Source organism: Chamaea fasciata, unplaced genomic scaffold, assembly GCF_029207755.1.
Source record: "Chamaea fasciata isolate MVZ Bird 193981 ecotype frontalis unplaced genomic scaffold, bChaFas1.0.hap1 SCAF_7, whole genome shotgun sequence".
Lineage (NCBI taxonomy): Eukaryota > Metazoa > Chordata > Aves > Passeriformes > Sylviidae > Chamaea > Chamaea fasciata.
In genome coordinates, this window is record NW_027094092.1 from 46,054,390 (window position 1) to 46,069,654 (window position 15,265).

General features: G+C 39.1%; 1 protein-coding gene across 1 annotated transcript in view; it reads left to right on the forward strand.

Annotated features, from left to right (window-relative positions):
• Positions 1 to 9,012, forward strand: part of KCNK13 (potassium two pore domain channel subfamily K member 13) — a 49,867-nt gene extending 40,855 nt beyond the window's left edge. The window contains exon 2 of the mRNA XM_066188648.1: positions 7,252 to 9,012. Within this exon, the coding sequence (XP_066044745.1) occupies positions 7,252 to 8,144 (893 nt within the window). The 3' untranslated portion in view covers positions 8,145 to 9,012. The remainder of the gene's footprint in view (positions 1 to 7,251) is intronic.
• The last annotated feature ends 6,253 nt before the right edge of the window (positions 9,013 to 15,265 follow it).

Below are 15,265 nucleotides of genomic sequence, written 5' to 3' on the forward strand. Positions count from 1 at the left end.
AGGCAAATTTTAGAGTAGATGAACTTATGCCTTAATGAGTACACAGTATTATGTTCCTATTCTATGTTTGTTGGGGTTATTATGTTTACACAGACTGAATGACTGCAAACAAACCCTTGAAACAGTGTTAATTAGATTCATGATTCAGATAAACTATTATTCTGCCAAGATGATTATGGTTTGAAGTAACTGCTATTTTTTAGTGAGGTAGACTGTTCAACAGAAATGTTTATATTCAACAACAAGAAGATTTCTATATATGTATATGTATCTGACTCACATGTAATTTTGTATATTTTTCAGTCTTGCGTGTGTATACATATATATACACGAATTTACACGAATCTTGTCCACAGAACTACCACTTGTCAATACTACTATACCCATACCAAGGCAGAAGCTGTTAAGCACACTTGAGCACAGGATTTCAGGTTATCTTGGAGCCAAGCACGTGGAGCCACAAGTGCCTTTTCATACAACATACTAAAAAGAAAATGTGATTGAATATTAAAAACAAAAATTGTATTTAATAATCAATATATATTATTTAATTAGATAAATGTTTTAATGTTTTTAATTAGATAAATTAGATATGTTTTAAAGCTAAATAAAAACCTTTAAATGACTGTTCAGCAAATTATGAAGTTTGAAAATAGTAATAAGGTATTTCAAAACTGTACTTTTTTTTACCCCATAGTAACACAAAAGTTGTACAGAGGTACAAATCTTTCTAGGGGTTTCTAGGGGAAAGGCACTAAGCCTAGCATCTCCAGCATCAGAAACAGCATAAAAATTATAAACAGAAACCTGAAGGTGGCCATAAAACATTTATACACTGGATTTGTGATCACACAGCAGCTGTAATAAGGCTGTGTACATTTCTTATAGAAGACCTGGTATGAATTTTAAACAAAATACAACCTTAATTATATAAAACAGAATGGCAAGGTTTGCATAAATTATCTAATGCAATAGTTTAATCTTGCAATAAGGAAAATTACAGTCATGTGTTCTTGAAGGACTACACAGACATGATAACAGAGGTGTCAACAGACACCTCAAGGTATTAAAACTGATTTTTGATGACACTGTTTGTTTAAAGTTGTCCCTTTAGCATTCCTTATACTTATGTCTTTTCGATTACTTAACATTGGAAGCTTTTCTTAAGGTAGGTTTCTGTTCAAGGCAGAACATGCATTTCCATATGTGAAGTGAGCGAAGGGCAGTAACAGGCATCCAGCTCTCCAGACAGGGTTTAACAATGACTCTCTGTGAGCTGAACTTTGCTGTGTTAAATAGAGACATTGCTTCACACACCAACACAAACCCAGTTTTTCTTATACCTTCCAGAGTAAAGCAGTGTAAGCCCAAGGTTTTGCTATTTCTAACCTTGAAGTCCCATTCACACACTTGCTGTGACATTAACCTACGTCTGTGTCGCAGCGTTGGGTTTACAGAAGCCTTTTCTCAGAAGGCAAGAAATATCATGCCCAATGTCTTACACAAGTCTTCTGTCCCAGTGATAGCACAGAACAAACACAGCATCCATGCAATCCTCAAATCACTATCTACAACCAGCCCTTCAGCCTCATTGAAAGTGCCAAGAGTGCTGTCTGTCAGGTGTGGTGAGTCTCCAAACAAGTTTGAGAAGGAAAAAGATCCCATACATGTGTTGTTTCATCAAGACATCCTACACTATTAGTTCCAGCATCTGTGTTTGTCCTTTTGGAATGGACTGAACCCTGCCAGGAGGTCTGCAGAAGGTTACATCCCTCTCATCCTGCCTGTGCATGACATAGCAGGTGCACGCTGGCACAGATGGAAGCAACAGCAGCAGCCCTCAGGGGAGGTCCCAGGTCATCAAGCAGCTGAGCACTCATCATAGCATTCTGCAGTTATGACTCAGCTCTGGAGACATTTCCAGGTTTTACAGCCCTGGAAGGCTGGATATGCTGGGCAAGAGGTGCAGAGGTTGCTCAGGCAGACAAATCCAGAAACAGAAGAGCAGAGAGCACACAGGAATGCTGTTATAGCCATGTATTCCTGCCCCCCTGGGCAGGCTGAGCCTTTCCCCCCCACTTCACCATCTGGACATGAAAACAGCGTTGGCAATTAAATAAATGATACCACACCCCAGACTGTCTCAATAATATATTCCTTTTCAAATAATTGTTGCATTAAAGGAAAGTTTCATGGCTAGCTCATTCTCCCTTCCTCATAAGAGACAAGATCAGGATGTTGATATTATGAATGATGATGTTGAAATGCATGGATGTATATCTCACCAGACAGCCACACAATTCAGATGCTAATCTTCCACTGATGAGAAATCAGAGGTGTCTGCATGCATGCATGCGTGTGTGTGTGTGTGTGTGTGTGTGTGTGCGTGTGTTTTTCTGCATAGACTTAGCAAAATCAATGACACTAAACATATTTTTTCATATCAGAAATTAGACCTAAGTACAGGTTTGTCACCATCAGGTAGTTGTGACCATGCCTGCTTCCATTGACGTGTCCTCTCATACAGTGGAAGTCTTCACAGAAATGAGTCTTTTTCTTCTCTTTTTGGAAAGAAGGACTTAATGTCCTTTCTTTCTGGAACAGGACACTTTTACAAGCTTGGTGACATAGCAGTGTCATGAGGGCAGCAATGTGACAAGATTTGAGAGTCCTTTAACTTCCTACAAGAGTCTCTACAGGTGAGAATTACTCCAGCAGTAGTTTTGTTAGGAGTACTTATCCTGCTCAGAGAGCACCAGAGGAGGTTATCATGGCACAAGTGAATTTTGCCAAAATATTGGTGTCTGTACACTGTTGGAACAGTGTGAAGAATAGGACATTTTCTCAAGGAAGTCTTTGAAGTACAGCTTCCGTTAAGAGTTATTTTTTCTGTCTCTTTTAGAAGCATAAAACATCCTTATGTAGATAGTTCAGTACAGAATGTGTAAATTGAAAAAAGGATGGTCAACATCTTTGCAGGTATCTAAGACTTCCTGTATTTCTCTTTACTGATTACTATTTTCTTGATTTTTTTCACTGCTGTTGAAAGTCTTTGTCCTGTTTAGTTTGGTTCACACCTATCATGAACCTCAATTATGATCCATTGTCTATCTATTTCCAGTGGAAATTCATCATTGGCCCAGTAAGTGTCTAAACCGAAATGACAGAGAAAAAGAAATAAATATAAAATACATTAGGAATACAGACACAACATCACAAAGAACTTTCATTGTAGGCTAAACTGGAATGCTGCTTTGTGTTGGTATTTAAATTTCTAACAGCACAATGAATGACTCATTGTTGCTGCAGTGTTGCACCTGCTTTCTACCTACTTCCTCTTTGTGGGAAGGGCAGGAGCAGGAACTGGACATATTCAGAAAGGAAACGAGACCTCTCAGAAAAGAGAGATATTTTTCAAAACAATAGAAAGACCCAATTGCATGATCTAAAATTAACTGTGAAATCTATGTCTGCCCCAGTCTCCCTATACACATGCTGTATGGGGTGCTCAGGCTTCATTCATGAGGGATTAGGACTGATGAACTATTTCTCATACTTTTTCATGGCACCAGGTGCACCAGAAAATGAAAACTGAAGTTTTAATTAATGTAACCTATGAATGTCAGGACATCCAGAATTAAAACACAAAATACCAGACCATATATCACCAAGCAGAGGGAGATGAGTGTGGGAAAAGACCCATGAGAAACACTTACAACAGTTGGTAGCACTGGAGCAATTTGCAACAGAAAAGATGAAATTACCTAATATTGGCCTGGAATATGCAGTTGATGTCTGTTTCCTCTTGTTAGATTTCAATATAATCTTTTTACTGTTAGATTAAGATTAATATTTGCTTCACTGTTTGCTGTCAGAGGATGCTGCTTTAGGAGAACTTCCTGTTGGACCTTAGTCCTTCTTTTCAAACTGGCTATTGATAAGAATTACATACGCTCAGTTTTCTACATTTAGACCCAGTACTTGCTTCAAGAAATAATGAAGCATGATTATATTATACTGTCAATGTGATTTCCCTTTTTAGTTGCTTTTTTATGTAAGTGTGTACTTTTGGAATATCCAAAAAATATAACCTGAACACACAGGTGAATTTTAGAGTGCTTTGCAGTACCAGACTTCATAATAGAAATTTTGCTGCCAAAACAAAATCCAAAAATTTGTTTCCCATAGGAGTTATGCAATGTTTAGAAAAATTTTGCTGACTCTACTTGGAGTTTGAATTTCTTCCAACTTCTAAAAAAGTAGATCTGCTACAGAGAAATTTGGAATTAATATGAATATTCACAAAAACAAAAAAAAAAAAAAAAACAAAAAAAAAAAAAAAAACAAAAACAAAAAACAAACAAAAAAAAAAAAAAAAAAAAAAAAAAAAAAAAAAACCAAACCCCCAGAATTCTTGTTTAAGCAATAGGTGAAAAAAACCAGACCACAATATTTGGAGGAAAACTGAAGTATAAGGAATGTACTTGCTCAGCTCAGCTGAATATAAAGAAAGACCACACTAATTTATAGAAGTCAATGGATCATGGGACACAGGCAAATCAGTATTATACTGATTTCGAAATAGGATCCTGAAAGTTTTACCAAGAATGCTGCCTTCATTGCTGGGCTGGTAAAGTTAAGATTTGTCATGCATTTCTATCAGTGGTGATAATCCTATGCCTTATCTGCAGACATGTCTAACAAATTGATTGAAACACTTTTTAGTACCTTAAAAACATTCTATTTTCCCAAGCCAGAATGATCTGATTTCCACTTGATTAACTATAATCTCAATTGCTACTTGAAACAGTACTTTCAAGAAATGTCACCCAACTTGTAAAATAAAATTCACTAAACTTAATCAGCATTCTCTCATACCATAAAATCACTGGCACTTTTCCCTGCAGTTGTGTCCTTTTTTTTTTCTTCATCACAAGAAGCAATTTTGTGTTTTTGAATAGTCTCCAAGTGTCAGCCACTGCTTTTATTTCCTCTTTTGTATAATTTCATCATTTCACTCTGTATTTGCTTCCCAATCTGCAATGCAACTTCTTGCTCTTTTGCTGTTGTGCTCTATGGGTCTCATTGGTGCTCTAATTGCTCACTAAGTCATTTATTCATAGTCCACCATGATTCCCTGGAATGCCTATTGAGTGCTTTTGTAAAGCCTTTGCTAGTGGGTCACAGAACAAACCCAGCAACAAAATCCAGTCAGCTAAAGAAACAACCCGAGGAGTTCAGGCTCTGGCCATGATGCCAGCGGCAGGATCCTGAGAAGGACCTGTGGGAAGCAGCCCAAAGGCATAAAATTGCCCTGGGAGTGTTAGCCTTAACTGCATTTCTCTTTCCAGGGTGTTTGCTTTATGCTGTAGGAGATGCCTGCCAGTCCCTAAATGCTGTTCACCCTGTGCCAGGGGCTCCCCACCTTTCCATCTCTGCCCAGCCTACAGCTGCTTCCCTTTTCCAAGGAATAGGGTGGGGCAGGGGCATGGCAACCCCTCACTTCCCTCCCCACAGATTCTGTGGGCAGATCTCAGCAGCTGCAGAGATTCCTCTTGTCCATTGTTTTTTTTGTGTCTGTCCACAGGGTGGAGGTCATGACTTGCATATAAGCCAGCCTGCACCGAAAATAAGCATTAAAGCTAGAATTATAGAGGGATCAAGACATGGAACAGAAAGGGAGGGTGGAAAGCAAGAGGAAATATTTGTGTGCCAAAGGCAACAAGAAAAAGTTGTTGTAGTGAAGAACATTTTGTCTGTGGTTTGTCACTTGTCATGTCGTTTTCCACACCACAGAGCTGCAGTCCAGCTCTCTCCGGCACAGAAATTTAATAAGGCGGGAGCCTCCTGTAGGACCACTTGATGTTTGATTGTAGATGCAGGCAAAAGTGCAGTGACCCTGGAGAGCCCATGCTTGGAGCTGTTGTTAGAGGCACTCGAGCTGGAGGGGTGAGGATGAGGGCTGACACTTCACATGCGAGGCAGGGCCAGTGTTAGAGAGGAATCTGTGCTGGCAGCAGGTTGGCAGTGAAGGGAAGATGGGTGCAGTTTGGCACTGTTGGAAATTCAGTCTTTTCACATTGATCTTATCTTGTCTTTGAAGTACAAGAGTATCGTACTGACTACATTTCCCTTTATTTCTCAGAGCCTAATGTCTTTATTTCGTAATTGGCATCTCATAAAGAGAGAGAAAAAAACCCAGTGTCTCCTGTGATTTTTCTGTCCTGTCAACAAAAATGTTTCTGTTTAGTTGGTCAGTTATGTTGTCCTTTCATAATCCTGGTAAAACACCAGCAAAGATTTGTCATGAATGTAACTCCAATTTGCTCAATGATGTTCTGGACATCTTTTTATTCTTTAGTGACACCTTATTAAAGCAAGATTGTCTTATCAACAGCTTTAACCAAAACAAAATTACTATTTTCAGGCTTTAGGATGGGAAATATTTGAGAGTAGACTGAAAGTACCTCTAATCTGAGAAATCCCATGACAGGGCGTCAGACCAGAGGACACTTTTGGTGACATCCACATGCAGACTTGAGCTGTGGAGTGAGACACAGAGAAATAGAAAAACTTCAGCAATACTGATTTTAAAAGGGGTTGATAATGAGTGACAGACAGCCAAGCCAGATGCAGGGCATCTTCAACTCCTACTGGGACACTCATGAGGGGCTGATGACCCTGTCAGGGGCTATATCATCTGGTGTGTTTTTCCAGCCTGGGCCTCCACAGCCAGGCTACAGTGGGTGCTGAGTGCTGGGTGATATGCCACTGCACCAACACCAGGAGTCAAGTGAGCCTCAGAGAAATTTCACTTTGTGTTCCAAAGATTTGGTGCAGATGGATCTCTGGAAGGCAAGAGCCACCCCTGGGACAGAGCCATGGTGCAGAAAAGCATCAGACAGAAGAAACAAGCTGTGATAACCCCAAAGCCTGGAAGCAATCCAAAGCACAAAGAGAGAAAGAGTGAACCTAGCAACCAGACCAAAATTCAGACCTCCTCTAAACTCTTTTCCTGTCCATGTGTTTTGTTCTGCTTTTTGTTTCATTCTAATTCTGGAGGAAATGCTGGCATGTGTTCCTTACCCTTACAGCTCAGACATAGTCAAGCACAAGTGGGTAACATCTGGGGAGAATGTATTTTTTCTCAAAGCTGAGCTGTACCACAAGAATTTGCTACCAGTTCATTGGTCTTGCACTTGAGGAAAAGTACAGGTTTATTTTTTTCACCTGTTCTTTTTTGTCTTCCAGGATTTGGTATGACCACCCCAGCCACCGTTGGAGGCAAAATTTTTCTGATCTTTTACGGCCTTATAGGATGTGCAGGGACCATTTTGTTCTTTAACCTGTTCCTGGAGCGCTTGATCACTGTCATAGCTTACGTCATGAAGTCCTGCCACGAAAGACAGCTGAGGAGGAAAGGGGTTCTCCCTCACAATGGCCGGCGGGGCTCGGGGACCTCTGAGGTGGACAGCCTGGCAGGCTGGAAGCCCTCTGTGTACTACGTTATGCTGATTTTATGTGTAGCATCCCTCATCATTTCCTGCTGTGCCTCTGCGATGTACACACCAATTGAAGGGTGGAGTTACTTTGACTCACTTTACTTCTGCTTTGTGGCCTTCAGCACCATTGGTTTTGGTGATCTGGTCAGTAGCCAGAACATCAGGTATGAGAGCCAAGGCCTTTACCGCTTTGGCAACTTTGTCTTCATACTCATGGGGGTGTGCTGCATCTACTCCTTATTTAATGTGATCTCTATTGTCATCAAGCAGTCCATAAACTGGATATTAAAGAAGTTGGCCTGCAAGTGCTGCCACAGATGCCAAAGAAGATTATTTCGTTCACGGAGGAATGTGGTAATGCCAGGAAATGTGCGCAGCCGGAGAAACATCTCCATCGAGACTGATGCTGTCAATGAGAGTGACACAGATGGACGCCGTCTGTCAGGAGAGATGATCTCCATGAAAGACTTCCTGGCCTCCAATAAAGTCTCACTGGCCATCATGCAGAAACAGCTGTCAGAAACTGCTAATGGGTATCCAAGGCAAATGAGCTCTAATTCGAAGCAAAATGGATTCTCTGGTGGGGTTGGAGCCCTAGCAATTATGAATAACAGACTGGCAGAGACAAGTGTGGATAGGTAAAATAGTAGCAGTAATAACAGCAAAACAGTGTGAACCATTTCAACAGGTACTGAAGCAACGTGAATCAAGTAAAATAGCTAGGGAGAGAGCACCACCAGAGGGGGGGATGATGTGAAGAGCATACCTCCTGATGGAAGACCTCTTTACTTTTTGGGGGGCTGTTACTTAATGTTTTTGTACCAGTCCCGGCCTTCCTTCTTCTCCATCTTTCTGCTCCTCAAGCAGGTTACTGCAGGAAGATTTTAATTTAGCCTTCAGATTAAATTTCCATGTCCTGTTCTTCTCCATTATGTGACACACAGATTTCAGGATAAGAAATCTGTGGGATGGGAGGAAACTAAGTGTGTCTACTGAACACATTCTTAATTCAGAGATTGTTTGGAGCTTTCTGTTTTACTCTTATCATGCCTGTTTCCTGGAAGTGACTTATCTAAGACCAAAAGATGAATCAGCCTTTGTGATACTGCAGATCTAATTTAATGGAAAATAGTATGAAAGTTGGTAGGTATATTCTGGAGCTATTGTAATGTGAATGGGGAGAGAATTTTGCCTTTAGAATTTATTTAGTCTTTCCTATAAGAGGATACTGTCAAAAGTGATAGAATAAAAAATTATCCTACTTCTGTTTTCTTTTCTTCATTTGCAAAACATGATTTTTTTCCCCTAAGGATATTTTTTCTTCTAGAATTGAATGACTGTGGCTTTCTGTTTCAAAAATGCCAAATTAAATTGAAAATTGACATACAGATGAGTGGTATGAATTATTCCACAGTAGGAATCAAAGACTTTCCAAATTCTGTTCATAGTTTCTTCAATTGTGACTGAAGCATCAGCATTGTGTAATGCAACTAGTAACTGAGTTTACACAACAGGCTTTAGTATGCAATTAGATTGCCATGCCAGCATCCAGAGTGTTATTATAAATTACTGTGATCACAGAATCACGTTGGCAGTGTCCTTTTTCTCTTTTGTGTAACTCTGTCATTCTTCTGGCTTTCAGTGATAATAATGACAGGGTCTTGATTAGGGAAATAGAAAGTGTTTGAATTCCTTGTTTTACTCAATGAAATGCTCTAAGTGTTCATTATGACTAGAAAGGAAATTTCAATGAGAAGAATAATAACAGCGAGATGATCATGAGAACAGGAAAAGAAGTGATCTTTAATGACAGTGAAATCATCCTTTGTATTAGGTAGCTAGAGAAATAACGGATTAAATTAACATAAAATCTAGCAAGAATTTAAGGAAGACTGGGCTGAATTCCTGATTCTCCTTTAAACATGCAGCACAGTAAAGCTAAACAATATATGAGAGTGTAAATAAGCAGAATTGGTCACAAAGGACCTCATCTCCTGGAAAGAATAGTGTAGACATCAGGACTAAATGTTTTCTCACAGCTGGAAGCCTTTCAGAATACTGCAACATCATTATGTTGTTCTCTCCTATGGAACAATGCAGATAGCCTCTTCAGTTTAATTTGTATTAGGAATTAATATCATAGCCTTTTTCTGGCCTAAAGTTCTTTTACTTAGGTTTCTAATATTGTAGAATAACATTTTTATAATCATTTTATCAATATTTGAATTTGAAAACAAAAGCTTGGAATCCTTTCATATAAAACACAAACCCCAGATATTCAACAAATGTACTTAAATAGTGAAAAATTGCAAGATCTTTTGACATTATTGGGGGTAAAAATCCTGATATAAAGTCAAATCCTGCCATTCTTTGTTAAAAGGAAAACTTAAAGCTGAAGTCATCAGTCCAAATTTTGATATCTGTCAACTCATCTGTGCAGCAATGGAATAGTCTTAACAGTATCCTATCATATTTGCATCCATGTAAATTCTGAATCAGCTTCCAAACCCTAACTTCTGTGAGAAAAGCAGTTTTGTTTGGTTTGGGGCGGGGAGGGGGGGGTATGTATTAGCAAAAATTGCCACTAAGTTATTTCAGATGCAATTATAGTACCCAGAAGCCATTACACTGTTACACTTTTTTTCTTTTTTCCTTTTTTTTTTTTTTTTTTTTTTTAATCCCAAGGCCTTCTTTGTCTCAATCTCACTGAATAAAAATACTTGGCTATAATAACAGAGAAGTACTGCTCTGAAGCCTTCTTTCCAAATTCATTCAGAAACACCTCTGTTCACTGTGTGTAACCCTAAGACCGCATTGCTACCAATGTATTCCTCTGCCAACCAGCAGAAATAGTATAGGATTTACCCCATTGCTTCAGCAAACATTAAGAGGGTCTTCAGATGGTTTCAAGACATGAGATAGTTGTGTTCTCTGTTCCATTCTTTCTGTTTACCAGCCTTGGTTTCCCACCACCACAGAGGAATCTTTGTCATCTATTTTTAATAGGTCTGAAAGCATCTGTGGTTATGAAAGCAAGGGATTAATAAATAGTCTTTATCAAAGAGACCTGACAAGGCCGCGAGGGATCTTTGGTGTACACTAGCTCTGTTTTCTTTGATCAGCCCTGACCTTCTGCTCACTCAGTCACCGCCTTCCTCATGACTCAAGCCTGCCCAGAGCAAGATCTCTCCACTGGTTTTGTGGTTGGATTCCATGTCCACTGAAGATAACGAGGTAATAGCTGCAATAATCATCTCTATTCAGATGTCAATTATCAGAGATGAAGAACCAGCATATTCTGTTCCTGTGCCATCTTGTACCATGATGTCATCCTGTCCCTAAAAGACCTCTGACTTTGTCATTGAGTTCCCCTTAATGCAGCTGCACTCAGCACTGAATGAGGTAACTTTGCCAAGGAGACTGTAGAATTCTTAGAGAATATCTGCAGATAAATAGGACTTTTAAGATCAGAGAGAGAAAATTCTGACTACAGTCCCATGGTACTACAACAGTTGTTTTTCTAAAGGCACTGAAGAGAGAAATCCCCAAAAGCTCTGTTCATAATGTAGTATCAAGATATTAAGTTTGCAAAACAAGTTGAGATACAGATGTGCACATACCAAAGAAAGAGCCGAACTTAACACAGGAGTGACAAATGCCCATCCTGTGTGAAAAGTAAATTACAATAAAAATACAGATAATATCATATTTCTTGCATTACGTTTTAAAGTTTCAATGAGGAATTATAGGAGATAATCAGGGATCTATTTTCAAAGCAGTGTAAATTTTAATGCCATATTGCTTAACACTAAAATCTCAGTTGTCAACACAGAAACCTGTTTTCAAAAGTACTGAGTTCCTCTGCTGTCTGCCATGAATTTTCATGGTGGCTATTGAAATAAGGGAGTGAGGTTTTTAAGGCAAAAATGCTTGAGGGAAAAGCATTGAGATTCTCAATCTGCACTTTAAAAGGTCAGGAGCACCACTAAAATCAGTGGGTTAAACTGCAGGTTGCAGCCTACCAGGCTGAAACTGAAAATCCTTAATGGAGTAATCTGCTGAAATTTAACCTTGTAGTTATGCCACAACTTAATAGTAACATTATTGAACAGTATAATTATTTTACATTGAAAGGAAATATCTAGTGCTAACCAAAATACAATCAAATAAAAGTAGAGGTAGCTCTTAGGGTTTTCTTGCTAGTTTAGGTTTTGTAAAATGTTTGCATTTTGCTGGTAGGTAGGTGTGAAAGCAGCTACATTCATTTATCTCCATGGACATGGGCCTCATTTTGCAAGGACATGAATAGACTCTTCAAAGGCATTTAATTCCTACTGGAAGTCAACTTCCCACCACACAACGACTTTCAGTTGAAGTCAGGTACCTGGATTCCCTTAGGCAATTTCAGTGCCCCAGCCATGTTATTAGGTTTTGAATGTAAGATGACCCGACAGTGTCCCTGAAAAGTTCAAACAGTTGGAACAGAGCTTCAGTGCTGCAGCACTCTAACAGCTGAATTAATTTATCTAAAAGCATTTTATGGTGAAAGCTTTGCATCGAGCAAATAACACAAACAATGTTTACATTTTGTTTGATTTAATCTTGGCTTCTGTCAGTTTTAATTATATCTGACACATTTACAAATTGAAGAACAAAGAGAGGGTTGGGATAGGCATAAAAAATGAACCAGCTCCATTTGTCTGACAGAACTGATCAAGAGAAAGAGGTCAGGTTGGGAAAAGAGCTTCTTGAATAACATATTATTTGAATAAAGTTTCTCTGGAGGTGGAGGGTATTAAGTTGCTTGAATGACTCCTCTCCAACAGCTGTGGAAGTGGAACTGTTTGTGTGACCCCCTGATGTCCCCACGCTGGGAACAGAAGCTCAGTGAGCCCTAGCCTAGAGAGGGGTCAGCATTTCCAAGCAATACAGTTGGAATCTTCTGGTTTTTAATTTAGGCTATTGACACTGGGCTAACAGCACTTTCTTAGATTCTTCAAGAAGTAGTAAAGTTATTTTATCTAATTTCATGTACAAGCTGTGGAGAATCACCAAGTGTTTTCTTTCCCCTGGGCAGAAAATACTGCCAAATACACAAGTACAATGTGTCTGCTTGAGAATGTTCACAGTAGTTTTTTACTTAATCCAGGAAATAAAAATACAATCCCTTCCCTACCCCTTATTTTCCAAACATCTATTGGCAACAATATTTTCACAATACTCTGCTTATTGCTTAAAAAAAACCACATTTGACTCGGAAAATTAAAGCCATTTCTCATCAAGGTGGACCAACAAAGTCTTATTTTTTTATTAGATTTAAGAGAAACTGTGAATACAAAGAATGTCACTTCATGCCCAAGCAGTCAGAAGCTTTTTGATATAGTCTGTGTTTATAGAGCTGTTTTATGTCAAACCAGACAAAAACCACATCACTGCAGACTTTTAAGACCATAAGTAACTCTAAAAACAACATACAAACACTATGTTTTGGGGTTTTTTTACAGTTTCACTCTGATATGTGCCTTCAGTTGTCATTATTTGAAATTATTTGTGATTATTGAATAAATATAAATTTGCAAAGATTTTGAGAGGCACAATGGTGAGATATGTTTTAAATGAAATATTTTCCACAGGTTGCCTAGCTTTCTATAAAGGGGAAGTTTGATGAAAGGCAGAATCAACTCTTTCCAAGCAAGAATGCAATTTCTGCACTCAAATGGATTTTCTATTAGGTACATGCAGAAGCTCTCACAGGGGCAAGATTGGCTTAGTTTTCACAAATGTTATCTTTCAAAATGGTTTTCAAAGCTATTTCCCCTTTTGAAGCCATAGAACATTGTCTGTGTTTTCTGCTTGTCTTATCTGAGAAAACTTAACCTTGCTTTTTGACATCTTTAAAAAAAGACGCTCATGAAGAAAAATGAAAATGACCTTACATAACCTTTACATGTATTGCTTGGAGCTGCAGAAATCCTCTTTATCCTAACTCAGCTTTACCTCGGGGTAATTTGTCCAGCTCACCAAAGAGGTTTGGTTTTATTAGTGAGTAGTCACAGCTCAAATTAAAGAACTTTAAAGTTGTATTTGTTCATCTGTTTAAATGAGGCAATGAGCTGCTGGTCTAAGCAGTGGGTGCTGTTTTAAGTTTCTTAGCATTCAGAAGGGTGGAATCATCACTGTTCTCATCTCTGCAATGGTCAGGGAGACACTGAGTAGTGTTCAGAAGAGTTCTTAGCGCTGCAGCAGCAGCAATTGCTGACCATTAGCCTCTGGGTGTCCTGTGGTCTGCACGTAGTGCCCAGGGCCAGAACTAGAAGGAGAGAATGCTGTCCAGAACCACCAGTTCAGAGATTCACAAAATAATTTACTATGGAAGATGCCTCTGGATAGCCTTCCTGTCACCCTTTTCCATAGCAGGCCTAGATAGTTCCTGCCCATCTCAGTAAACATATCTGTAACTTGCTGGGTGATGCTTCTTCACAGTGTACTGACAGTGCCCTTCTTGCATGAAGTAATGAACAACACCCCCACCAAGAGAAAGTGACAGACCTTCCTCTGAACTATTGCACTGGGGCAAATACTTAGCTCGAAGTTAAATACATTTCTTAGTAAATAGAATCCAGACAGCTGCTTTTCTCAGCCTCATACATAGCAGATGGGTAGTTTGATCCCTAGGTATCATTATTGTTGGCAGTCTTATTCGAGATGGCAGAGAGTGAGAAGGTCAGTCTGTCTGCCCTAGGCTCCTAGGCAGGGGTATTACTCTTTGGCAAGCAGCCCATGGCACTTTGGCTCTACACATTGAATTTGGCTACATTCTCACTCAGGAATGGATTCTGCTCTACTGAAATCAATGGAGACCTTGCTTCTGGATTCTTTTTCTGGCATTTTGCACAAGAATTAATTTCACTTTACAAAATAATCCAAAGAAATGTGACTACTCTTTCGCTTTGCTTTTACCACCAACTGTGCAAATGCTAATTCTACTCATGCAGTGCTGTGTTCTGCAATAAATCATTGCCCAGGAACCCTTTTTTGGTCTACAAAATAATAATCTACTTGTAAAGAAGACAAATTTAAAATTGAAGGTACCCAGATTGTTATCTCTAAGAATTGTTTAGTGGTCATTCATTTCCTCAGCTGAATAAACTCTAATAAAGAACACATTTTCCATGAAAATTCCTGCAGTTTTGTTTTTGCAAGGGTAGATTTTTTTCTGTGCTGACTGCTTGTGTCAACTTGTTCCTTCCCTCAGCTTTTTGCTCTCAGTCCACACCTGCAGGACCCTTCTCCCTCTTTTTTTTTTTCCTTTACATTATCTTTTTTCTTAGTTCATCAAATTCTTCTGTTAGCCAAATATACCATGGTACATATACCACACAAAGCAAGTCAGGAGGAAAAGCAAACAAGGCACAGAGAGTTCTGAATACCCCATCAGCTGAGAAGGTGTCAAACAGAGCTTACACCTCCTCAGATTGTAGCACAAATGCAAAGGGTAAACAGCAAGTGTTGCGATATTTTAGCATCTCTAAAAAAAAGATCCCTTTAATCTGCCAGGATTTTAACTTCTTGATTCGTGGTTCAATCTCTGCTTTTTGCTCTTTTACCTTCTTTGGATGCCTCAAGCTTTAAGGGTCAGTGCATGAACAACCAAAACTACAGAAAAGTTTCATCCTATTTGCAGAAGATTTGGTCCTTGTTTAGCACCATGTAATAGGTCTGTGCAATAACAAGAACTAGAATCCACAAACCACAGCCCATGA